This window comes from Lampetra planeri, chromosome 11 (genome assembly GCF_965212315.1).
Source record: "Lampetra planeri chromosome 11, kcLamPlan1.2.h2, whole genome shotgun sequence".
NCBI classification, from domain to species: Eukaryota; Metazoa; Chordata; class Hyperoartia; order Petromyzontiformes; family Petromyzontidae; genus Lampetra; species Lampetra planeri.
The window spans coordinates 494,395-522,316 of NC_136117.1; the positions used below are offsets into that span (position 1 = coordinate 494,395).

Below are 27,922 nucleotides of genomic sequence, written 5' to 3' on the forward strand. Positions count from 1 at the left end.
GACCCCACTGTCCATAACACACACGTGTTTCCAATTCCTCCTCTTGGTGCGCGTTAATCCACTATATCACCCCCCCCCCCCCCCCCCCCCCCCCGTGATATAGAATTATCCATCCCAGCTACGCACAAGCAATATAACGTGCGATCAGTGGACGGGTGAACAACCTGCAACAATCAACAACACGACTAACAAGGGTCCAAACAACAATGCCGTCCCACAATAACAATTTCAGCATAGTAACGCTTCAGTCGTATCTTCAACGGAAAGTCCTTCCTCAAGAGCGGGTTCCAGCAGCCGGGTAGACAGGGGACAAGGGTGGGGAACGCTCCCTCGTTGACACGGAGCTGCGTCCTGCCCTCGATGCATGCCCACCCACGTGACAGCGATCATCAGCTGGCGTGATCGCATCTCACTCCCATGTGTCTCTCACATTATCATAGCCACTTCCGTGCCCTCGTCGAGGAGGCCGCTCTCCTATCTTACAGCTACATGCTAATTTCTCACATTAACATCACTAACCCCGGCCACTTCTTTATGACCCTTGAGCTACACCAATTTCAAACCTTTTAAAACAGTCTGCCTCAGCAGCAGACCATGCTTTCCCACCTGATGATGGACGCTTGTGTTGCGCCCGAAACGTCGTGATTTATTTTTTTATTTTATACCTACGTGATTAAATATTCTTCTGGCATGTCTCGCGATTATTGTAGAAGGACATCTATCAACACATTCCCCTGGAATGTTACGTTGTGAGATTACTCTCCAGCACACCCGTGTTCTGAAGCAGTAATAAATCGGCACGTTTGTTCATGTGACAATTTTATTAATTGGCTGTGTCGCGTGGAGGAGGGTTTATGACACGCGTTTTAATCACACAACCTAACCCAAAATAAACTAATTATGAAGCATTCCCCTGCAGTTTTCTAGTTCTGTACTTAAACTGTATTCAAAATGCAGCACCTCGTTGTGGTTGCAGGACAATTATAACGTGTATCCAGATATGCGTATAATTATTCACTTATACCTTGTGGATAGTGAATATATTACATTATATGAATAGAGTCATTAAGCTGCATATGTTCTCTAATACATGTCTTCCTCTTTCTGTGCCTCAATGTAATGCCTAATATGCATCTCTTCGTGTCTCTGCACACTTTTTAGTTTCGTTCCATGTTTTTGTTTCTGAACCCCACGTGTCACGCTTGAATGTCTCGATATGAATTAAATATGCATGCCTTTCTCGACATCATCCTCATCCGTGGTTATATTTTGATGCTAAATATAGCCATGCCAATTAAAATGTTCCCTATCGTAAATTTAAAATCGTGAGACTTTCCTGGGTAAACAAGCATCATAATAACACTAATAATAATGAAATCAATATAAGCTCCATCTGTTCCTCCCTCCTGATATGATAGTGTACCCCGTGCATTTGGAGGGTGGGTGGGAGGAGATGTGTGACGTCAGCGCGCATGAACCCGGCTCCACGCTGAAGGAAGCGGGTGATGTCATCACGCAAATGTGCACTGTGACAGCACAGCAGTTCACTTGCAAGCCAGCCTGTCAGGAAACAAGAAGAACGCCAGCACAATTATTTTCAAATAGCGTATGATTACACCAAGACCGTAATTATATATATTGGGGGGGGGGGGGGACACAACCCTTCCCCAATATCAGGGGCGGTTTCTTCATTAGGGCGATTGGGCGACGCACCACCAATGTCATTCAACCACAGAGTCACGCTAGCCGTCACTGTGCCTCTGGATATAGTCCAATCAGCGTCATGTCACGTTCTGTGGAGTACCGCCTCTTTTTGGGCGATTTCACTCCGGCTGAGAATCGCCCCGAGTGGCCCCATAGACTTACATTCAAAGATGTTTTTTTTCGAACGGCGGGCGCTCCAATGCATTCTCTATGGCTTCCGGGAGGGCTTGCACTAACGTGCTTACACTAACGTGCTTACGTCATCATACGTGCTAACGTCATCATACGTAAGCACGTTTCATCCAACAATATAATTTATCGCTACCTAGTGGAATCTTTAATAAAATAAACTTGAGTGGTTTGTTTTAATAGTAAGTATAGAAGCAAACAAGATGTATTGTAAGAGTCACTTTATTTTTCATTAATTTTAAAGAAGTGAAGTTGCCTTTACATGCTTAAGCTGTTAATTTATCCGTTGCATGGGTGGACCTTATCCTTATCAATCATCCAGACATTTGCCCCCCCTGAGAGATTTTGCAGGAGCCGCCACTGCCCAATATTCAAATATGCTCAAAATGTCCCCCCAATATATTGCTATAAAATAGATTTATGTTTATATGATTGTGGTTATGGTTGTACTTCTCTGCCATGACATACAATGAAATAAAAAAAACAAAAAAAAACAGCAGTGGAATACAATACACTATTATACATTATTGTTAGTGATTTTTTAAATATTTAGGTAGGAAATGGCCAATTTAGATTTTTTTTCTGGTGGGGGAACGCCAGACCCCCTGGAAGATTTGGTCCCCCACAATTTTGACTCCATGGCTACGGCCTTCGATTACACGCAATCATACATTTGTAGTGGAGTATCGCGCGGGGGTTTGCAAGGGGTGTGCACGCATGTGCGAGTTACACGGACAGTGAGGTCGCATCGGGACGAACAGGTGCGGCGAGAGAGAGCAATGGAAAGAAGACGGCTAATTAAGATGTACAGCAGTGATTGGCTGGCTGCAAATGCAGGCGCGGAACAGGCGCCAGATTGACGGGAGATTGCGGCGATAATGGTGGAAGCCACGGGCGTGAGGCGACGGGAGGTCGCCAGCTTAATTAATGAGGAGTTAATAAGGAGGGGGACATATATAAGGGAGCGTGAGAGAGAGGGCGTTGGGTTGGTCGGAGTGAAGACGAGGAAAGACAAGAGGGTCCCAGGCCCTGCTCGCCACACCTCGACCTCTCCAGCGGTGATGGCTGAACCCCCACTGGAGACAAGGGCGAGGTTGGAGAGGCGAGGAGGGAAAGGCTAGCAGTAGAGAAGCTAGCGAAATCATAAGCGTGAGCGTGTGAAGCTAGCAGTAAAGCTAGCGGAATCCTAAGTGTGAGCATGCGAAGCTAGTAGTAGAGAAGCTAGCAGAGTGTATAGCGGAAGGCTAGCAGTAGAGAAGCTAGCAGAAGGGATGAGGAGAGGCTAGCAGTGGAGAAGCTACCAGAGTGTATAGTAATAGGTTAGCAGTGGAGAGGCTAGCAAGAGTGTACGGTGGGAAGCTACCAGAGTGTATAGTAATAGGCTACCAGTGGAGAGGCTAGCAGAGTGAGAGAGAGAACAGGCTAGCAGTGGAGAGGCTAAGAGAGTGAGAGAGACAACAGGCTTGGCAGTGGAGAGGCTAGGAGAGGTGAGAGAGAGAGAAGGCAAGCAGTAGGCCTCGGCAAGGTAAGGTAAAAGTTAAACGGTAAAAAAAACAAGACAAACTTTACCCTACCTTTTACCTTACCACAATACAATCACTCTACCCTTACCTTTTACAAAGCAGTGGAGAGGCTCAGGGAGAGCGGAGCCAGCGGAGGAAAGCATGCAAGCAGTGCAAGCGGGAAAATCACGACGGAGTTAGGGGTGTCGAACGCGAGGAGTTCTGTTCAATAAAAAGTGACAGGATAAAAATAAGTTGTCCCCGTGAAATAAAAACACTACACACTTAATAAACAACCATATATATTGCTACAGCGTGTATTGCTATAGTTCACGTGTTGGTGCTTTGTGGATTGTTGCATCGCAGGATCGTGAGAGGTCATGATGGATTGGGGAGGCTTTTATCCAGCAGTGGATTGACCATGGATGATGCTTACAATGCTACTTTTGCCATGCAATTGATGGCAGATGACCAGACTCTATATTCGACAACTTTTTATTTCATGAACATTTGTTCCTAACGAGTTTGATATTTTCCCTACTCAGGTGTCTCTTTCATTGAAAGGCCGCCCCACATTGGAACCAAAGGCCATGTTAACTTTGGATCTGACTGGGGAGCCTGACGCCAGAGTAGGTCTGCTCGCTGTCGATCAAGCCGTCTACGCTGTCAACCGTAAACACCGATTTACACAAGACAGGGTGTGTATGCACATTTGCTTGGCACTGCCATTCATAACTAATCATAATTTCGTACATTTGGTTGTTCGCACCATTCATAAAGCACAGGACTATCGCGAAGGAAGGGGCAATGTTCACAGAATGATATAGTCTGTCAGTAGTGGGCGATGTGGCTGTTTAATCCCAATTGAGTAATTTGTTGGTAATTTTACAAATTTGTCCCATGAGACCAGCACACAATGGCCTACTCATTTCGAATGAAGTGAGGGGATGTTTCATGCTTGATGTGAAGCAGACAGCTTGCATTTCATGGGTAATGCACCTGCAATGATATCCAATATTTGTAACCATTGCTCTTTAGTATTTATTAGACGTAATATAAGACGTTTTAATAATGAAATCTTTCTGTTAAACAATACAAATTATGCAAGGCATAAGAGTGATAGTCCACGGAGAAAGTAGTTTTTTTTACCGTAAGGGAAATCTCGATTATGCTGTTGAGCATACAATTTATGTCTGAATTGTTCCATTATCGAGTTAAATATGAATATGGAGATGTGAGAGTTGAACTGGAACTGGAAACCAGTTTAAATCTATCATTTTATGGAACCATAATCCGAATCCATATACAATGTGTTGCTCTGTTATTAAAATTAGAATATTCTTTCATCCTGTAGCTGGGGTGTTAAAAGTAAAAATGGCCACAATCCCTCAGCCAATTCCCAGTTATAACCCATTACCCTAGAGGAGATACGAGCTGTGTTTCCTCTGATTCCGTATGACATATTGTGCAGAAAGCTACAATACTCGACAGTCAGTTATTGTTGTATGTTGGGGTGGTAACATGGCCCAGCAGTAGCGTGTTCGCCGTTTGTTGCAGAAGTTAGCAGTTCAAACCCAACTGGCTGCCTTGATCAATACTGCAATGTGTATTACCTATAAAAAGTATGCTATGTGTCATCCATTTTACAGGGGATGTTAAGATCCCTTGACATTTGAAATGAGTAGGCCACTTCAAAGAATAACAACGCAAATTACTCAATTGGGATAACACAGAAACATCACCCCCGATCGTGAAATTGCTGCAGATTATGTATGTGAAACACAGTGCTTTCATGATACCTTTGCGCTATAAGAATGGCATACATAACACATGTACTAATGATGATGAAATTGGATTTGTTGATATAATTATCACAGTGATTGGGGTAAACGTTAGGCAGCAAGAAATTCTGGGTTTAATTCATGACTCGGTTGCTTTTCTGCGTGGAGTTTGTATGTTCTGTTCTGAATGGGGTTATCCTGGGTCATATAAGCAAAATACATACAATGAAACTGATATTGGGCAAAGCATTCCAATGCGGAAAAATTACTTGCGAATTGGTCAATTTGGATTTAGCATAGTAACATCATCCCTATATTGCAAAGGCCTTTGTAGGATATTCCTGAAATGAGTCTTGAGACTCAGTGAGGTCTTGCTGGGTGAAAAAAGCATCGTAATAAAACTTAAAATTGTGGTGGTGGTGCGGATGTTGGGGGAGTGGTGGCGCAGTGATTAGAGCACTGCTACGAACCCGTCGACACAAGTTTGATTTTTACTGACCGCTAACACCAGTAAGGATTATCTGAATTAGTCCTGGGCTTCCCCTCGGTTGACCCAGCCCCAAATGAGTACCTGGTGGAGTGTGTAAAACATCACCACTAGAGACAAAGTTGGCCGGGCGTGGTGCTGGCAATGCACCACCTCGTGTGTCATACCAGCCTTCATAGGTGCTCGCTAACGGCACTGCCACAACAGTCTGTTAATGACTATATGGGGGATATTTGTCTTTTTTGTGAAGATCTGGAAGGCAATGGAGACCTTCGACACTGGCTGCACAGCGGAGGGTGGCGCGGGAGCTCTGGGTGTCTTCTCGGATGCAGGCTTGGCTCTGATCACCAGCAAGGGCCTCAGAACTCCTGATCGATCTGGTGGGCATTCGTGAAAATAAACATTCTCACGTATAAATCTTGATTTAAAACTTACGTGACTGCTGGAATTCATATTCTTTGGGTCTTTCAGTAAAGTCACGTAGATAGGTAATATAATAAATATAAAATAAACAAACAACAAACAAACAAGGTTTTTATTGGATACTCAGATGGCTTCGTGATAAAGGAGACATCTGAGGATCCAATCATCACCTTGCCATACATAGCAGGGGTAACCACAAAGATTTCCAAAATCATGAACAAACACAAGATCCAGGTCCGATTGAACACAGTACATTAAATTTGTGATCCGATCCCATCTGTGAAGGGCAAGATTAGTGACGTGCAATATCCCGGCGTCAGCAAACTGAGCTGTGTCTGCGGCAGCAGTTACATTGGGGAAACTAAGCGACATGTCTCGGACTGTGTTTGTGAGCATAAGGCAGATTTTAAACACGGTAGGACCAATACTTCTGCCGTGGCTGATCATTATTTTAATGCAGCAGACTCACACGAAATTTATTTCTCTAAGACGATGGTACTTTGCAAGCCTGCTGGCTATCAACAAAGATTTGTTCATTAAGCCATCCATATTTACAGACGCAGATACAATTTCGACCGAGAGGATGGTTATAAGCTCAGCAATCATTGGAAAGATGTCATCAACCACTTTGGGTCATGACTTGATTTGTGTTTTCTTGTCAACCTCCACCGTCAGCAGTGTGGGTGAGTGGAGCGAGGGGCAATGCTTTGATTGGTGTAAACCTACTGCCGGTGTCAGGGCTTTCTCCTACGTTAACATCAGCTGCCCCGCCCATCTCTAAACCTTTATAAACAGCTCTATGATTGGTGTATACCTACTGCCGGTGTCGGGGCTTTCTCCTACATTAACATTAGCCGCCCGCCCATCTTAAAACCTTTACAAACAGATTGCCTTCAGAGGCTAACCTCCCTGTTCCTGATGACGACCGCTTGTGTTGATATCAAAACGTCATGGTATTTTTTATCGCTTTATTTATATCTACGTGACTTTACCGAAAGAACCATAGAATAATAATTCCTGCAGTCACGAAAGTTTTAAGTCAAAATGTAGCTTCCCCATCTTTCTTCCTGATGGCGATGGCTTGTGTTGTGATTGAAACGTCGTAGTATTTTGTTTATTTTATATTTATTATTTTACCTATCTACGTGACTTGACCGAAAGACCCAAATAATTTTCTAACATAAAGTTTAAAATTGTTCTAATACATTTTTTTTAGTATTTGGCGCAACACAGGCAAACCTCACCGAACCGAGAGGTTACGTTCCTGAAAAAGGCCGTGTTGGGCAAAGCTGGATTCGATAATAAATAGACCTTGTGGGAAAAATAGGGTTGCGTTCCTGGGTCCACAAATATCACTTGCTCCCTCTTTGTTTAACTAATTCTACACACATTTGTTTTACTTTGTATCACGTAAAAATAAAAATAAACAAACACAAATCTCTTTCACAAGGAAGCACGTAGGGTGGATGTCTGGATGGCATCTGTTTCAAATTTCTCCATGAAAACCGGATTCCCACCACCATCCATCCCAGAAGAATTCCCTCATCAAGACTCTATACCATAGAGCCCAATGCATTTCCGACCAGGAACACATTGGCAGTGAACTCAAACACGTACGCCAAGCTCTTAAGGCTAATGGTTACTCCGACTACACAATCCGCAAGGCCATCACTCCAACCATCAAGAAGGATCCTGTTGAGGAGCCTTTCAAGACCATCACCTTACCCTACATTGCTGGGGTCACAAAAAAGATCTCCAAAATCCTGATTAAACACAAGATCCAGGTCCGATTCAACACAGTACATAAAATCCGTGATCTGGTCCCGTCTGTAAAAGATGTGGTTCCAGACATACAGTACCCTGGCGTCTACAAACTAAGTTGCCTCTGTGGTAGCAGTTACATTGGAGAATCCAAACGACATGTCTCGGACCGCATCCATGAACATAAAGCAGACCTGAAACACGGTAGGACAAACACCTCAGCCGTGGCAGATCACTGTTACAATTCAGTGGGCTCACATGACATTGACTTCTCCAAGACAGAGGTTCTCTGCAAGCCATCTGGTTATCATAAGAGATTCGTTCATGAGGCGATCCACATATACAAACACAGAGACAATTTCAACCGAGAAGATGGATTCTGGCTTAGCAATCATTGGAAGGACGTAATAAACCATTTCGGATCTTAACTGATTGTGTTCACGTTTACGGTGACTTTCAGACCGCGTTCCACTCACTGGCATGGTGCAGTGTGCAGATTAATGTATGGTGTCGTAATTGTATAGTAAATATATAGCAGTGTGATACACATTAGGGTGGGTAGAATAATACATAGTGTTATATTAAAATGGATAAGGCAGCAACTGCAGCAGCAGCAGCAACTGCAGCAGCAGCAACTGCAGCAGCAGCAGAAACTGCAGCAGCAGCAGAAACTGCAGCAGCAGCAGCAACTGCAGCAGCAGCAGAAACTGCAGCAGCAGCAGCAACTGCAGCAGCAGCAGCAACTGCAGCAGCAGCAACTGCAGCAGCAGTAACTGCAGTAGCAGCAACTGCAGCAGCAGCAACTGCAGCAGCAACTGCAGCAGCAACTGCAGCAGCAACTGCAGCAGCAGCAACTGCAGCAGCAGCAACTGCAGCAGCAGCAACTGCAGCAGCAACTGCAGCAGCAGCAACTGCAGCTCCTTTTGATGCTGTTAATTCTGCATAATGCACATGCATATGTAGTACTAATCACATTCCTGCATTTCCCATAAATATGCTAAATTCCTCTTGAAATGCAAATTATTTTGTCAAGGCGCCCAGCTTATATATATGTGTAATGTAGTAACTCCACGGGAGACGACTTCACGGGTAACACACTCTTTATTTTATCAAACTTGGTTACAGGTGACTAACACCTACTTTGTATCTCGGGTGACAAACACCCACTTCGCTACTTGGCGACTAACGCCCACTGAGTTACTCGGATGACCAACATCCACTTAGTATTCGGGTGACAAACACCCACTTAGCTACTTGGCGACTAACGCCCACTGAGTTACTCGGATGACCAACATCCACTTAGTACTCGGGTGACAAACACCCACTTAGCTACTTGGCGACTAACGCCCACTGAGCTACTCGGATGACCAACATCCTCTTAGCTACTTGGCGACTAACGCCACTGAGCTACTCGGATGACCAACATCCACTTAGTACTCGGGTGACAAACACCCACTTAGCTACTTGGCGACTAACGCCCACTGAGCTACTCGGATGACCAACATCCACTTAGCTACTCGGCGACTAACGCCACTGAGCTACTCGGATGACCAACATCCACTTAGCTACTCGGCGACTAACGCCACTGAGCTACTCGGCTTCACTAGGTCTTCAGCTCCGTCTTCGGGTCTTCAACTGGGTAACTCTCCCCGAGTGCTCTCGCGCGTCCCCCTTTATACCCCACCTGCGGACGTCGCTGCGAGCACCCACTTATTCGACCAATCGCCGGGTGCTGGCTACGATCCTCTTTTCCCACATCTCATCGTGCCTCACCACTCACTCCGCGCCGCCTCGTCATCTGTCACTCCCGGCGCGCGCGTCCACACCACGCCCACAACGCGTGCCCAACCCCGCACCCCGCGCCGCCCCGTGATCCATCACTGTCACAGTCGGCGCACGTCAATACCACCACTACATCACCCCCTACCACATAGCTCGCAGCCGCCCCGGCTGCTACAAAAATTACAAACCCTCCCTGTGTGCCCCGTAACACAACACAACAACAAGAACAACAACTAAGCTAACAACACAACACGACGCGAACACCACCATCCGCAACCCTCAACCAATGCCACCGCGACAACAGAACAATATATACAAACCGGCGAGTGACAATAGCAATGTGTATACAAAAAAAATAAATGGAAAATTTTTTTTTTTCTTTCGACTCGTGCAGTGTCCCCTTTTCTTCCGAGCGTCCCTACAACGGGACATTATCCCGGCAGAGGGGAACACCGGGCGAGCTCGGTGTAGAGCACAAAAAAAAACCCGTCCTCATGAAAATTGTTGAGACCTAGCCCGAGTCCGCCTTGCCGGTCCGTCGTACGGCACCAGACGCGGTTGAACGTCCGGTGGTGCCGGCGGTTCAGGAAGACATCGGCCAGGCATCGAGGACTCGTGCGTGCCCCGGGGTTCAGGCTCTCGATGGTCAGCAGTCGTCAAGCCCGAGGCACCTGGGGGTGGGTCAGGTGGAGACACGTGAGGATCAGCCTGCGACACCTCCCTCCCCGAGTCGACGGTCACATCACACGCCCGGTCGTCACGGCACAGAACGGGGTCACACGGTGCCGCATAGGGCTTCAGTCGGGAGGGGTGCACATACCAACGGCGTTTCCCCCATTTAATCTGTATACTCTGGGGCCGTGCAACCCGCACAATTTCCACCGGTCCCCTCCAAGGTCTCAACAACTTGGGGGACGTAGCCAACGGTGCATGTGGACAATGCAGCCAGGCCTTATCGCCTGGTTTCCAATCATGCGTATGCACCCTCCGCTCATGCAATTTCTCGTTTGCAATTTGCCGCGACCGCGAATTCAACCTTGCCCCCTCCCGCGCTTCAGTCAATTTGGCGATATTAAATTTGATGTGGTCTGCCAATTTAGATTTTGCACGTGGCTGGGAAATCCCCAGTTGGACGTCCATGGCCGGATCGGCCTCCCGCCCATACATAAGAAAAAATGGGGAAAACCCTGTCGCCGCATGAGGGGCCATTCGATAGGCCGCGAGTACCCCCGGCACCTGTAAGTCCCAATCAACCTGATCGTCGCAGACCTGTTGGCACAACATAGACGTAATCGTTCTGTTCAGACGCTCAACCATCCCGTCAGTCTGCGGGTGGTAGGGGGAAGTACGCACTTTCTTTGTACCCAACAGGTCGCACACCTCGCGCAACAAAACGCTCGAAAAATTCTTCCCTTGATCCGTCAGCAAGCGTTCGGGGGCGCCCTTGTCCAACACATAACCCTGGACAAAGGCGTCCGCCACCGCCGCAGCCGACTGGTTGGCGAGCGGCCATGCCATAGGCCATCGGGTGAAGTATTCCACGCCAACCAGCAGGAACCTATTTCCCCTTGGTGTAACCGGAAAGGGCCCCAAGATGTCCAACGCTACCAATTCGTTTATACGCGAAACCTGAATGGATTGCAGCGGTGGATTAGCCGCCAATGGTGGCGGTTTCCTTTTGGCGCACTCTACGCATCCCTTAAGAATATTCGCCACGTCGTTACCCATCCCCGGCCAATAATAGTCTCGCTGGATTAGGGCGAGCGTTTTGTGAAAACCCAGATGCATGAGCCGTTCATGAGCTGCCAGAACAATCCTACCCCGCATAGCAACAGGCACCACGAGCACGTGACGCCAGGACATGTTGTCCCACCTCATCAACAGGCCCTGTCTGCACACCCAGGAACCGACCCGCGCCTCCCCTTGTTCGGGAGCGCCAACTTTCCGACGCAGCGTAAGTAGGGAGCTGTCGGACATCTGGAGGCGGCCCCACTCAATGAGGGGCAACGACAACAGCGAATCCCTCCCCGTGGGGGCGTCCTCTCCCGGGGTGTCAGTGGCGGCGAGCGCAACTCCCGGGGCGCCGGCGACCGGGGGTTTGCACCGCGCTGATCCCAACAAACATGTGCAGTCCGTGCACGGCGGCAACCGCGACAAGGCGTCCGCGTTTGAGTGCCGCAACCCTTTTCGGTAAATCGTCGTGAATTGGTAGTCTTGAAGGACCTCCAACCATCGGGACAATTGGCCCGATGGCTGCGCCACGCGCATAGCGTATTGTAGAGCCGCATGGTCCGTCCGGACCGTAAAATGACGGCCGTAAAGATACGGCCTGAATTGCTGTGTAAAAAACACAATGGCTAACAATTCACGACGAGTTACGCAATAGCGTTGTTCTGCGGGGGAAAGAACCCTACTACCGTAGGCGACCACCCGTTCAACCCCCCCGACCAACTGTGAGAGCACCCCCCCGATACCCGTATTGCTGGCGTCCGTGTCAAGCAAAAACGGTTGTGTGAAATCGGGGTAACACAAGGGGGGAGCCTGCTCCAAAGCGTCACGGAGGGAGCAGAACGCATCCTCCTCCTCTGCCCCCCAGTGAAACCTCACACCCTTAGCCGTCAAAGCGTGCAGGGGCTTGGCTATGGTGGCAAATTGCTTGACAAAACGACGGTAATAGGAGGCAAACCCAATGAAACTACGAACCTCCGTGACCGAGGTTGGCGTTGGCCATGAGCTGACGCAATGCGTCTTAGCAGGGTCCGTCGAGATCCCTGAACGACTCACGATATGGCCCAAATACCTGACAGATTCCCGAAGCAGAAAACATTTAGCCGGTTTAAATTTTAGCTTAGCGGAACGCATCCTGAGGAACACCGCTCTCAGTCGCTGGAGGTGCTCCTCGAAAGTCCGACTAAAGACGATAATATCGTCAAGATAAATCAAACAGGTATCCCATTGGAGGCCTGACAAAACCAATTCCATGAGTCTCTGGAACGTGGCGGGGGCGGAATGTAAGCCCATGGGCAAACGGTTGAATTCAAAAAGGCCCCCAGGTGTGCGGAAAGCAGTTTTAGGTTTAGACTCGTTATCGAGTGGCAATTGCCAAAATCCAGAAAGCAGATCGAGTGTGGAAAAAAACTGCGCTCCCGCCAAGGCATCCAGCGACTCATCCATCCTGGGGAGCGGATACGCATCCGCCATCGAGATTTTGTTTAAGCGGCGGAAATCGACACAAAACCGCAAGGACCCGTCCTGTTTCTTTACTAGGACAATAGGAGCACCCCACGGACTAGAAGAGGGCGAAATGATATCGGCCGCCAACATATCATTAACCGCCGATTGCACATGTTCCTTCTCGGCCGGGCTGAGCCGGAAAGGATTCTGACGAATAGGGGCCGCGTCCCCTGTAGCTATGTGGTGGCGCAACAGGTCAGTGCAGCCGATATCGTACTTATGTTTGCTGAACACGTCAGCAAACTCGATGAGCAAACCCCTCAATGCTCCCAATTGCACCCCGGACAAGTTAGCAGAACCCGCACACAGCGAGTCCAACCACTCAGTCCCCTCATCACTTTGAGGATGCGACTCGACAGTAAAATCTGCTTGAGCCACGAGCCGTTCCTCAACGGGCAGCGGCGCGGCGTGAGCCAGCACCGTTCCCTGCGCAATTACGGCCGGCCGCGACCCCGTATTCAGGACCATTACGAACGGCTCACTGTCCCCTCTCACCATGGTTTGAGCAACCGCTAAGTCGAGGCCCTTACTGGCTCTGTTTGACGGCCCCAACAGCACCCCCTGTGCCTCCGCACCCACCTCGAGTGGCTTCCTGAACCGAAGGGGTACTAACATTTGCGATCCCGGGGGTACCCGTACAGTGTGAGTCGCCAGCGCCTGCACCGTCGCACAAACCGTGCGCACTTTGATAGGGCTCGACAAGAAGGCAACCCGCCGACCTGACGGAAGCTCTATGCAGGCCTGATCAATAAGAATTTTGATGGGCATTTTTGACAAAAAGTCCGTACCTAGCAAACAGGGAACGGCCAGCGATGATGATACAAAAATAGGGCCCGCTAATTTAATGTCCCCAATGCAAATAGTCGCCCGAATCTGGCCGATGATCCCCAGGGATCCCCCATTCGCCGCATAAAATGGCACGTCTACCGGCAGAAGGGGTCTACTTTGGACGGGAAGGATGTTATAAATAAGGTCCGAGATGATGGTGGCCGACGCACCCGTGTCAACAAGCACCCGGACCTCAACCCCGTCAATGAACCCCGTTACCACGGACGACCCGGCTGACGCAGCCACGATCCTGTGGGCCAATTCGGACCACTCGACTGCTTGCGGGCCGCGTACGGACCCCCCCCGCCGAATTGAACCCCCGGCACCCAGCCGCGAACCCCCCACCGCGAAGCGGCGACCCGAATGTGCCGTGTTTGTGGACCGAACGTGTGAGGTGCCGCGACTTGCCGGGTTTTGTTGGGATGACTTGTGGCCCTGGTCGTCGTCCCGACGTGGTCCTGCGGTGCGCGGACGCGGGGCCCGGCACCCGGCTGCGACGTGACCCCGAAGGCCGCAGTTGTAGCAGACGACGGACGTCGTAGGTTTCGGTTGCTCCAGCTTGCGGGGCGAACGTGTGGGCGAACGACCTCCCGTTCTCCACTCCCCCGGACACGGTGCAGCGAAGGCCCGCTCCTGCACCGCAGCTGGCTGAGGTTCGGCGATCGTGGCGGCCAGTGCCGCATTCCCCGGCCATTTGCAGACGACCCCCGGCTTGCGTTTGAGGACCTCGTACGCGTGAATGCTCGTGGCGATCGCCAGGGAGCAGATCTCCATCTCGTCTGCCACGTTGATGGGGACCCCCAACTCGTGGGCCAACACCAGCAGCTGCTCCGTCACCATGGCGTCCTTCCCCTCCTTATCCATGCGGGGAAAAGCCGCGTCCGCCAAGGCGAGCAGTGCCGTGCGGTAGGCTAGCGTCGTTTCCCCAGCCACCTTCCGCCGATCGTAGAACTGGTGGCGGCACGTGGAGGGCGGCCCGAACACCTTCGCCATCAGGTGTAGTGCGGCCTGGAGCGTAGAGCGGGACGACCTTGCAGCCGATGTGAAGGCTGCAAGCGCGTCGTCGTCAAGCATCGCTGGCAACGCACGCAGGGCAGTGGTGTCGGACCACCCCGACATCTCCTGATGAGCGAGGAACCTTCGTTGGAAGGCTCCCCAGTCGCCCCCATCCGCCTTGAACGCCGACAGCGCGGGCAATCTTTGCTGGAGGACCCGATCGTCGTCGACGTCGGAGAGATTTTCCCGCGCTCCGCTGGAGTTGTGTAAAATGTCGGCTCGGTTGTCAGGCGCAAAATGGAGGGCTCCGGCGCGCGCCGATGACGTGGGCTGCGCTGCGCGGAGGTGTCCGGCCACGTGGCGTCCGTCTTTCCCGCCAATCGGTGGCGGCCCCCCAAAAACGGCGGCAACTTCCAGGCTTTTGGCGCGAAGCGCCCTTTGGCGGGAATCCTCCACCGTCGCTTCCTCCACGACCCCCGCAGCCGTTTTTTCCGCTCGCCGGAACGGAGATGTCGGCCAAGACAGCGGCGGCGGCGAGTAGCAACTCCGCCAAGCGGGCGTGCGCGTCCTGGAGGCCGGTGTCGGAGGCAAGCGGAGCGTCGGCCATCACCGCGAAGTGCTGCATCGGCGGCAACTCCTCGTCCTCTACTCCCGAGGTCGGTGTCCCCGGTACGCAGTCGTCATCCCGACCTCGCTCGTGGGTACGGGTAGTCTTCCTTGTGTCCATACTTCTTGAAGACAGGTTTACTTCTGACGCCAGTTGTAATGTAGTAACTCCACGGGAGACGACTTCACGGGTAACACACTCTTTATTTTATCAAACTTGGTTACAGGTGACTAACACCTACTTTGTATCTCGGGTGACAAACACCCACTTCGCTACTTGGCGACTAACGCCCACTGAGTTACTCGGATGACCAACATCCACTTAGTACTCGGGTGACAAACACCCACTTAGCTACTTGGCGACTAACGCCCACTGAGTTACTCGGATGACCAACATCCACTTAGTACTCGGGTGACAAACACCCACTTAGCTACTTGGCGACTAACGCCCACTGAGCTACTCGGATGACCAACATCCTCTTAGCTACTTGGCGACTAACGCCACTGAGCTACTCGGATGACCAACATCCACTTAGTACTCGGGTGACAAACACCCACTTAGCTACTTGGCGACTAACGCCCACTGAGCTACTCGGATGACCAACATCCACTTAGCTACTCGGCGACTAACGCCACTGAGCTACTCGGATGACCAACATCCACTTAGCTACTCGGCGACTAACGCCACTGAGCTACTCGGCTTCACTAGGTCTTCAGCTCCGTCTTCGGGTCTTCAACTGGGTAACTCTCCCCGAGTGCTCTCGCGCGTCCCCCTTTATACCCCACCTGCGGACGTCGCTGCGAGCACCCACTTATTCGACCAATCGCCGGGTGCTGGCTACGATCCTCTTTTCCCACATCTCATCGTGCCTCACCACTCACTCCGCGCCGCCTCGTCATCTGTCACTCCCGGCGCGCGCGTCCACACCACGCCCACAACGCGTGCCCAACCCCGCACCCCGCGCCGCCCCGTGATCCATCACTGTCACAGTCGGCGCACGTCAATACCACCACTACATATGTAATAAAAGACTTGACCACGATCTCTGACTCAGTGTCCTTTATTTGGTCCGTACTGTATTACCCACACGGCTGTCTCTCTTATTCTCTCAGTGCTGGTTCCGATGTCACTCCAGTCACCGTCAGCAGCTCCGCTGCTGTTCTTTGTCGCTCTTGCAGCCCCCACAGCAGCTCCGCTGCTGTTACTCACTCTCAGCCCCCTTGGCTGTAATCGCTGCTGCTCACTCCGCAGCGCTGACAGCCTCGTGCTGTCTCTCTCTCTCTTCGTCGCTCCTGCGACTCTCTGCAGCCACACCGCTGCCTCTAACACACAGCCTTCCTGGCTGTACTCTCCTCTCTCTTCGTCGCTCCTGCGACTCTCTGCAGCCACACCGCTGCCTCTAACACACAGCCTTCCTGGCTGTACTCTGGGGTCGGCTCCCGCTCGCCGGCGGTGCCCCCTTCCTCTCGTTCGCCCTCGTGGCCTCACCCTTTTCCATTCACAACCCGACTGCCTTCTCTTTCCGGTTTACCCGCTTAAGGACCCCAACCTTTCACCCACGTCACCTGGCTCCGCCTCCTCGTGACGTCACATCCGGAAGGTCGCTTACGCCCGCATTACACCACCCTCCCCCGTAGAAAAAACCCAGCCGACCTCGGCTGAACAATACCAAAGCGTAATGCGGTGAACCGACCTTCCCCCTTAAAGGACACTAAGCATGTAATATAACAACAAGAACAACAATGGCACAAAGCACAACAACGCACATCCGCATGTCGTACACGACAGCCACCCGGCCCCAGGGTAGTGGAGATGATGTAATTCCGGGCCGCTTAAGAAAACCCCAATAATTACCCAAATAACCGCGATGGACGCCCCAGTATTTACATTTTAACAACAATATTATTTACACGTGAAAACAACAACAACAAAAAAATTTCTGCTCTTACCCACCAGCAGTCCTCCCTTGAGGACCAGCACAGACCTCAGACGTACACAGCATGTACCCACAGTCACTCTCAACAAACCAACAAAACCCCTAATCGCACACCCTCGCGTGGAGAGAGCCACGCTCCCCAGCGGTAACGTTTAATTCGCCGTAACCCTCACCGTGGTCGTCAACCCACGGCAACATCCATTTACCATACTCTCAGCTAGTGCCATTTCGGGGATGAGCAGCACTCGGCCATGCTCCTCCCTTACTATCCCATCAGCGATGGACACACACCAGCCTTGCCAAAAATAATGACGTTGCAACGTCAACAAAGTCTTCTGCACCCCTAAATGCAATAGTGTGTCACAATGGAGAGTTCTAATCAACTCGAATCGCAAGGACGTTGATAGCACCACACGCCAGCTTTCCTGGAACCCTTCTCGCCACATAAGCAGACCATCTCGGAGAGCGGTTCGCGGCCCCACAGCCGTACTCGGACTCCCATTGTCCCTCATAGACCGCTTCCGCATGGACAACAACAACTCATCCATCATTTGTTCCCGAATCCAGACAGACCGCGGCAGATTCAAAACCCCGTCAGTCGGTCCCGGTTCCATCGGAGTATCCGACTTCTCGACGGCCAACGTAAGCGGCTGAGGGGGGTTTAGAATCGGCGAACACCTATGCGTCCCCGACGCACATTTACAAGGGGCGCGCCCTGGTAATCTGGAAAGTGCGTCAGCGTTCGCATGGCGCACTCCCTTCCGATGTTGAATTTGGAAGGAAAATGCCTGTAGCGTGTCCAACCAACGTGCCCACTGTCCCGATGGCTGGTCCATTTTAAGTGCATATTGCAAGGCCGCATGATCCGTACGCACAATAAAAGAACGACCGTAAAGGTACGGTCGAAATTGCCGTAGGAAAAACCAACCGCCAAAAGTTCTCTACGAGTGACACAGTAGCGTGTTTCCGCAGGCGACAAGACTCGGCTACCATACGCCACGACGCGCTCTACGCCCCCTTTAGACTGTGATAATACCGCCCCATTACCTGTGTCACTCGCGTCCGTATCAAGAATGAAAGGGCGATCAAAATCGGGATAATCCAATGTCGGAGCCGTAGCCAATAGATCACGCAGACTCCGAAAGGCCGCCTCTTCCGGCTGTCCCCAAACAAATTTCCGTCCTTTACCCGTAAGGAGATGCAAGGGCCTCGCAATCGTCGCAAAACCCGGCACAAATCTTCGGTAATACGAGGCAAATCCCAAAAACCGCCGAACATCCCCCACGGTGGCCGGAGTCGGCCAATCCCGGACGCACGCCGTCTTTTCCGGATCCGTGGACACCCCCTCAGCACTCACAATGTGCCCCAGATAACGGACGGACCGTTGCAGTAGGTGGCATTTCTTTGGTTTAAATTTTAAATTCGCAGAGCGCATCCTCGTGAACACTGTCTCCAGCCGTGTTAAATGTTCCTCAATGTGCGGCTGAAGACAATGATATCGTCCAATATATAAGACAGGTCTCTCACTGCAACCCCGTCAAACGAGCTCCATCAATCTTTGAAATGCGCTTCATAGCCAAGGGAAGATAAATCCCTCGGCAAGGCCAGATATCAACGACCCCCCCCCACGGGGTAATGTTCTCTTATAGAGACAATAACGCCCTAACCCAAAACCCGTGAGCCCCCGGCACACCAGGTTCAGTCTGCCACCGCACAACTGAACCATGACTCCCCGAGCCATATGAGCACACGGCCCATTAGTTTAAGACATACCACGGAGGTTTCGCCTCCGGGCTGTCAGGTCAGCCATCAGCCATAGGCCGACGTGACCACCACTCGTGCATCACCCAATCAACAATGGCAGGCATAACAGATGGAATATTTGCCCCACCGAGGTTTTTCCCGCGCGCTCAAAATGGCGGCCCCCTTCGCCCAGCGCGTTCGCGCAATATCTCGCGCGCACTCAAAATGGCGGCCCTTTCCGCAAAGCGCATCGACGCCATACCCCGCGTGTGCGCAAAATGGCGGCCCAACGTGCGAACACGTGGCCAGTTTTCTCCATTCGTGCACCCCAGCTTCCCTTTTGCTGGGGGTCACAAATTGCATCCCCCGTCTTATTGTAACAATCCCAACAACGATAGACGCACAGCTCCAGCTTGCTGCGCGCAGCAGTCATATGGGGGAATTTTTAACCAATATTTTACCAACCACATTGGTTACACAACCCAACTCGCAAAGCAACTCGTGGCTGCATGCGACCAACCGAATACGCGACGCAACTTGGCGCCAATTTACGGTCCCATTAGCATTAACCTTTGAGACACCCACAACGGCGTCATCACGCACCCTCAAAGCGCGCTCTCTCTCTCACAAAGCGCCGTTACCCATAATATACCCAAAATCGCGTGTACATAACATCCATACGACCAAATAATAGGGTCCCCCTCGAATTTGTTACCAATTTCCAAACAGGTACGCACAATTAATAACATCCCAACCCCAATAGTCAATCAATGCATCGCACCCCATAACCGTACAGAACGGTGTAACAGCACATACAGTCAGCATATCGCGATCACACGCGCACATTTAAGCACAATAGCAAGCCGATCTGCAGGTAACCAACACACCATTAATCCAGTCGTAACATTGCAGCAACAACACAAATATTCTCTCTCTTGCAACAACCACATCGCCCATAGCACCTCGCAGCACAATACACCAAAAAAAAAATATATATATATTTTTCAATTAAGCCCATCGCACAAGGTAACCCACGAGATGATACAGCGCAAGATACCCGACGCTCCCGAGTTAATAATTAACTTCGCCATCAATATAACAACTCCACACCGCAGCGCACACACACAATTTAACACTCAGCAAGCACAGCATACTCTCCGTCCATTCTCAACACACGTACACACTTTAATTGACACCGAGCAACAAGCAGATAGCGCGTTCATCGTTATTACACACACATACCCACAGTCCGAACCGCGCTCCGCACAATCGAGTCATGAGAGAAACACAAAATCGCCCCCACCCGGCCCTCGAAAGATGGGTGAGGTGTGTGTAAAGGCCGGTTGCGTATCGTTACGACCCGCCCGGGGCTGCAGCAAGAAGAGGACGGCAGGGCGGCAACTTGAGTCGTCTCGCAGAACTCGTTCGGCGACTTGACTGCTCCGTTGTCACGCACCCGAGCCAGGACGGGAGAGCTCCCGCCCCAGCAGCTGTAGCGTCGTCGTCCTCTCCTCGCAGCTCCCCCTCGCAAAACAGCAGCTCACAGCAGGCTGCTCTCCCCGCGGCACCTCCAGATGGCAGCGCAAGGCTGCCTCTCCGCCGCGATGTTGAAGATGGCGGCGTCTCCCCGCCGCGGTGAAGACAAGATGGCGGCTTCCCGCCGTTTCTCCCCTGCCACGCCCAAGATGGCGTCTCCGTGCCGCGTGGCAGATGGCGCTGGCAGCGCAGGCAAGGCGTCGGCCTGCAGACCACCCTCGGCTCTCCCCACTGCCGTCGTCGGCGTGGTGAGCTCACACGGTTTTGCCAGCACGATTTTCCAGGTCTCCAGCTGCGCCATCTGTCTCAATCGTAAGTCGGATGATGTAGCAGATGATGGCACAGGAATATTCTTTCTTCCGAGCCGTCTTGACAAGCCGTTTCACTTCTGACACCAGTGTAATAAAAGACTTGACTACGATCTCTGACTCAGTGTCCTTTATTTGGTCCGTACTGTATTACCCACACGGCTGTCTCTCTTATTCTCTCAGTGCTGGTTCCGATGTCACTCCAGTCACCGTCAGCAGCTCCGCTGCTGTTCTTTGTCGCTCTTGCAGCCCCCACAGCAGCTCCGCTGCTGTTACTCACTCTCAGCCCCCTTGGCTGTAATCGCTGCTGCTCACTCCGCAGCGCTGACAGCCTCGTGCTGTCTCTCTCTCTCTTCGTCGCTCCTGCGACTCTCTGCAGCCACACCGCTGCCTCTAACACACAGCCTTCCTGGCTGTACTCTGGAGTCGGCTCCCGCTCGCCGGCGGTGCCCCCTTCCTCTCGTTCGCCCTCGTGGCCTCACCCTTTTCCATTCACAACCCGACTGCCTTCTCTTTCCGGTTTACCCGCTTAAGGACCCCAACCTTTCACCCACGTCACCTGGCTCCGCCTCCTCGTGACGTCACATCCGGAAGGTCGCTTACGCCCGCATTACATATATATGCTCCAAGCTCGTGTGCTGTCTCATTCAGACTCTGTCGCCTTGACGGATCTGGTTTTCACCTGAGGACGGCTGCTTGCGTTGTGGCCGAAACGTCGTGAGAATAATTTTATTATGTTTTATTTTTATTATTTTATTACTTCCCTTCTACGTGACTTTACCGAAAGAACCAAGAAGATATTGCTAAGGTGTCAGGTACAGGAACCTTGGTGAACAGAGAAACTACATCAATGCTGACGAGCAAATCATCTGGGGACAGTGAAATGCGCTTTATTAGAGAGACCAAGTGAGTTGAGTTATGTACAGCTGAGGTAGTCTTGCCCGTGAATGGAAGCAAGGTATCAGACAGAAAACGGGCCAGTTTGTAGATAGGTGAGTTGATAGTGGAAACGATGGGCCGAACTGGAGTACCTTCTTTATGGATTTTTGGAAGACCATAGAATCTGGGTGGTCTAGTAGCAGAAGATTTTAGGGAGAGCCGTTTGAATGTTCGATTAGAGAAGTCGAACTGGTAATGATATTGTTGGTTTTTGTAGCCAGGCGGTTGGTAGGATCTTTGTTGATTTTGGTGTAACTGCCATCATTAAGTCCTGGATTTTGTTGTTGTATGTGGTTTTATCCATGACGACAGTAGCATTGCTCTTGTCGGCTGAGAGGATGACTATGTAATTTCTCTTTTTCAATTTGGCGAGTTCAGAGTGCTCGTCTTTGCTGATGTTACTAATGGGTTTCTTAGCATTTTTAAGGATGGTGGCAATTTCAGATCTTGCCACGTCTGTCGGGATGTATTCCAAGCCTTTGAGGGCTACATCTATCTGGGTAATTATATCATCCACTGGGATGTGTTTGGGGGTGACAGCAAAATTCAGCCCTCTAGCTAGTACCGATTTTAGGCTATCGGAGATTGTGCTGCTACTGTGATTGATAACAGTCTTGTTATCACCTAGCTTTTTAATGTGTGGATCTGTTTTATTTTTGACAAGTTATTGAATTTAGCAATAAGGTTAACCTTACATTTGGAGGACATTGTTGCGGCAGAAGATGCAGTCATGTTATCTACAAGGTTCCAATGAAATGCCACATGGCCTACCAGCATTTAACCAATTTTTGTTTGAGAAGAGACCTGATGGCTCGTTGGGACACTGTGTCTACAGGAAAGCCACCCACACAGATTCCTATCTGAAACCTGATTCCCACCACCATCTGGCACAGAAGAATTCCCTCATAAAAAAAACTACACCATAGGGCCCACTGCATTTCCGACCAACACCACCTTTCCAGTGAACTGGAACACGTACATCAGGCCCTCAAGATGAATGGGTACTCGGACTGCATTCTTCACGAAGTTGTTTCTCCAACCATGGAGAAACAATCCCCTGAGAAGCCAATCAAAAGCATCACGTTATCATTTTTAGCAGGTGTTACCAAAAAGATTTACAAAATCTTCAACAAACACAAGACCCAGGTCCGATTCAATACAGTACACAACATCCATGATCTAATCCCATCTGTGAAGGATGTCATTCCTGACATGCAATATCCTGGAGTCTACAAACTGAGTTGTACCTGCGGTAGCAGTTATATTGGGGAACGACACGTCTCGGACCGTGGTCGTGAACACAAGGCAGATCTGAAACACGTCAGAACCAATACCTCTGCCGTGGCTGACCATTGTTATAACGCTGTGGGCTCGCATGATATTGTTTTTTCCGAGACCAAGGTACTCTGCAAACCTTCGGGCTACTATCAAAGGTTTGTTCATGAAGCCATCCAGATATGTAAACATAGACATAATTTCAACCGCAAAGATGGATGCAAATTGAGCAATCATTGGAAGGATGTTATTAACCAGTTAAAACCTTAACTGTTTATGGTTGTTTCCATCATATTTGCCGGGTACTAGTCTATTTTTCCGAGTTAATTTCCCCCTGCATCACCCAGATTTCCCAGCCTCCCACTTCTAGCCCTGCCAACTCCCCCCCCCCCCCCGGCCTCATTTCCTCTCTCCCCCTAGTGTTCACGAAGCGCCCCCCTACCCCTACACTACACCCCCCCCCCTTTCTTATCTATATATCCTCTTGCCATGGCAGCTCTCTCGCCCACTTCAGCAATTTTTTTCTTGCTGTGGTTGTCCCACCTGATGAAGATTGCTTGTGTTGCAATCGAAACGTCGTGATTTGTTTTATTTTATTTCTAACTACGTGACTTTACCGAAAGAACCAAAGAGTATGCTACTGGGCAGTTGGAGGCAGTCACCCTCCGACAACAACGGAGGGCAGAGGAGCGACACTCACAACAACGAGCAGAGCGTCGGGTCGCGTAAGCACAGCAAGTTGGCACAGTAGGGGTACAGGTGGTGCATCGGCCGGTCATCTCAGTTGCCCCTTGGTATCTGAGTCTGCCCCATTACCTCCTACCAGCGGGCGTTTGACACTTCACGTGGCCTCAACGTGCACATAGCCTGGCACAAGCGCCAAGGTGACATCACCGCCACTTAGTGGCGAATGGCGGTTGTTGTTGGGGTCTGCACGATGGACGTTCAGCTATTAATTGGAAACTTTTATAGATTGTTCTATAGAGTTGCAATGCAGCTTCCACGTCTCTCTTAAATTGTATGCTTCTCTCCATGAAAGGGTTGATTTTATTGACTTTATCTATTGCTTCTTCAAATTAAGAAAGCAATCAGATAATGCCTTTATTGTCATATGACACCGTACAAGTAGCTCTTCATCCTCTTCACTCTCATTGGATGGTTCTTCAGCTGATTACATCAGGTCTTCCAGATCTTCCTCCATGAGCTCATTTGTATGCGACTGCACACAAATCCTTACCCTCCAATATTTCTGGCCAAAGTGACGATCTTTTTGACCTCGCCAGAGACGTTTGGGAAGCCACGGAAGTGTTTGATGATGTCCAGCAACTATTTTCTCCAGAACACATAAAGGGTCGAACCTTTGATATCGTATATTGACTCCTTGATGTTAGTAATGCATTTGGCTATGTTATAGTCGCATAGAAAGAAAAAATAAATTAAATAATAGCATACGACGTTTCGATTGCAACACAAGCAATCATCATCAGGTATGAAAGAAAGAGATATCAAAACCTAGTAAACTTAGAAATATATAATGCAATACAACACAGAGAGTCGGCTAACATAACAGTCAATACCCAACCTGGTTGATTAAGTTCTTCCAAAGATTGCTAAATTTGAGCGAGAGACAAAACACAGACACGGAGACACATAGACAGGCACATAAGCTGAGAGAGATAACACGGAGACACACAGAGAGAGACACACACATAGGCACACAGAGAAAAAACGCCTGTGTTGAGGCCTTAAATAGAGAGAGAGGGGGGCAGAGAGAGAGGGGGGGCATAGAGAAATTAGCATGTCTGTCTCGGCATACCACGCAGACTTGGCATGCGCCAGCCACCACCTGTTGGCATATTCCTTCCCCACCGGATGCATCCGATATGAGCTCTAGCGAACAGGCTGTCTCCCATATCAATATGGTGCAGCAATAGAGAAGTACGACCGTTGTCGTATTTGGTATCACTGAAAATCTTAATCTGTCGCCACCGCCTCGCAACACGTGGGCTCTCGCCCCCATCGCTTCCACATCTCCGATGTCACTACAGTAGTATCTACTGACTATATAGTAGTAACTGCACACATTGGGGTGGGGGGGCAAGAATCACACTGCTCAGGATTTATCTCAGCGTCTGGTTGTGCAGCAGTAACTATGCTTAATTTTTTTCTTTTTTGCATTTTTTATGCGAAGGAGGTCGCCGCTCAGCAAGCTCGTTTACATTACTCGGGGTAACCCTGAGTCAGCGATTCCGCGCAAGCACAGATGCATTCTTTGGTGCCGCAATCAGCGTACCTTGTTATAAAGTGTGATTTTATTAGTTTACATTTGACTGGGGGGCTTAGTGTGTTGTATCTGTGCACTTTGTTGAAACGTAAACCCAACAGTTTGTCAGTTAAAAGCGTTACAAGGATAGGCGTGCAGAGACAGACAGAGGGGGACAGACAGACAAAAAATTACGTTTATAGGTAAGATATGGTCAACGTTTGTTCATTGTACATTATTTTACCTGCATCTCCAACACATTATGTTCCATTGTTGCCTGTTCCTCTGTTAAGTATCATTTTTATGTTGTTGTTCTTGTAACTGATGCACCACAGATATCCCTTGTTAGGTAGCAGGGTAATTGGCTAAACAGCATTTTCCATGTAATCAATATTTTAGTCTATTCATGTTTATATTACAGTGGGTCAATAAATGATTGATTAGCAATGCAAATAGCTGAGCCATCTTACACATCACTGTGCTGGTGACCTGTGCTGCAATGCTGAATCGATTGGCCCATCTTGCCTGCTGCTGGTTTTATCCTACCCTTTAAAAATGGAGTTGTACCATGTGAATGTGTGGACATACCATGAAGAATAATGGGAGTTAAATAAAATCATTGAGGTGGAAGATTGCAACCTTCACTCAGCCCACTCTGTTAAGTGAGAAATCACAGCTCATGCCATCAACCCGGTGGCCAAACATTGATCAACGATCGCCCGGTTTCCAGAGCAACAACAACAACTCAAGCCACCATAATGGCCCTCTTTTCCAGGGCCCCCATCACACTTTCAGATAGGTCCTCCAATTCAATATTGAGGGTCTATACATTGGTGTTTTTGTAGTGCCATTGTTAGGCTGTATGTATATTCACCATTGTCCCTTACCTGTGTAATAGAGTTCACGACTCTTGGACGCCGGAGTTGGAGGCACACGGGTTTATTCACACAGCACAGTTGTGGCATACAACACTAGAGGGGGTGTCGGCCCCCTCACCCGGCTAGCTGGGGATACACGCGCTAGCTACTTCCTAGCCTGCCTCCTAATCCTCCTCTAACGGGCTAGGGGAGGCTATCTGGCCCGACACTGGTAAGTCGGGCCTGGTACCCTGAGTCCCAGACCAGCGCTGACAAGAGCACCGGCTCTGGATCTCGGGACCACGCCGCTGGCTCGGTCCTGTTCGGCCCTGATAAGGACGGCGAACCAGGGGAGTCCAGGGCTCTAGCTAAGACGTCTTCAGTCTTCACTGGTTAGCTTAACAAGAACCCCGAGCCCTCCGCTACATCCCCTTTTATACCCAACCCCCCGCTGAGGGGTGGGGCCCCGGGGGATCATAACTCCGAATCAGCCCCCCCGGGGTACCTGGCGCGGACGTCGTAGAGAGCACCTCCCCGTGCACTCACGTAGCCCCGCCCACTGTGTTTGTTTGCCATAAGTTGCCATGCATAACGGGCTCTCTTTCTAACACCCCTACACCTGCAGTAGTGGACATGTGTCAACAGGGGGTGGTAGACAAGCTAGGTGAGATGAGTCGGGCCCTTGGGCCACCAGGGACTCCAGACCCCAAGAGGGGTGCTGGGCGGATGCTGTCATGTTCCAGGGCCCCCTAGAGAGTTCCATAAGGAAGGTGTGGCTAGGGGCGGTGAGACTCTGGAGCGAGTATAAAAGCCAGACCCCTGAACGGGTCCGGCAGTCCTTGTCCACTTGAAGATCCGAAGAGCCACCCTGAAGACCTGAAGACCCGATAGACCAGTGGGCAGAACCCGAACCCCTGGCTAGGGTCGGGTTCAGAACATAACCAGTGTAGGGTTAGCGCTATAACCAGAGTGAGGGCACATTAGTCCTTATGGGCTACCTCTTTAGGGAATCGGGTGTAAGGGGCCGTTACCCCTTTGTGTTATGTACCCATAGTTTGTAATAAACGTGTTGCCTCTAAGGAACTGTCTCTCCTCGTATTGGACCCACTAAAACTTTAACAGCCACCAGATTCTGTGGGGCTATAGAGCAAATTAAGCCGATGGAGAAGACCTCATGGACTGGACTTCTCTGGTAGATCTGAACAGATCTTTGATACCAAACAGCAAGCAAGTGTCTGCTCCGCTCAATGCAAAAGTCCATTGACTTCCATAAAGCTTTTGGGCCACAAACCCGAAACTGCGTCCTCCGGAAAAAACATGACAGAGGGTGCAGATACAAATCAAAGGTTTAAAACTCTCCTGTGTGCGTCTGGGATCACCCAGAACAGACCATGGAACATATATTGACTCAATGTCCTATTCAGAAATACGAAGGAGGCATCATCACTGCAATACACTTCTGACGCAATTGTCTGGCTCAACCACCTCAATGTAATAGTAGAGTTATTACACTAAACCAACGTCAGCTTTACGAATAAGAAGATTCTCCAAACTGATTGGTGACTCTACCTGTATAAAATATGAGCTGGCAATTCACTGCCATTAGGACCCTATATTTTTCAAACAATTATTACATTTTATTTTGCTATTTTGATGTAATACAGGTGTAGTGACAGGAGGGATAATAACAGGTTTGGGTGCACTATATAATAGCCAACCATAAGGGGGGGGGGGTATATGGGCTAAAGGTCACAGTCGGAAAGCTCCGGCA

General features: G+C 50.1%; 1 protein-coding gene across 13 annotated transcripts in view; it reads left to right on the forward strand.

Moving 5' to 3' along the window:
• LOC144721414 (complement C3-like) overlaps positions 1-27,922 on the forward strand; it is a 366,684-nt gene that overhangs the window by 139,153 nt on the left and 199,609 nt on the right. For all 13 annotated transcript variants that reach the window (XM_078599020.1, XM_078599027.1, XM_078599021.1 and 10 more), the window contains 2 exons: positions 3,941-4,093; positions 5,914-6,043. In XM_078599020.1, coding sequence (XP_078455146.1) covers positions 3,941-4,093; positions 5,914-6,043 — 283 coding nt within the window. The remainder of the gene's footprint in view (positions 1-3,940; positions 4,094-5,913; positions 6,044-27,922) is intronic.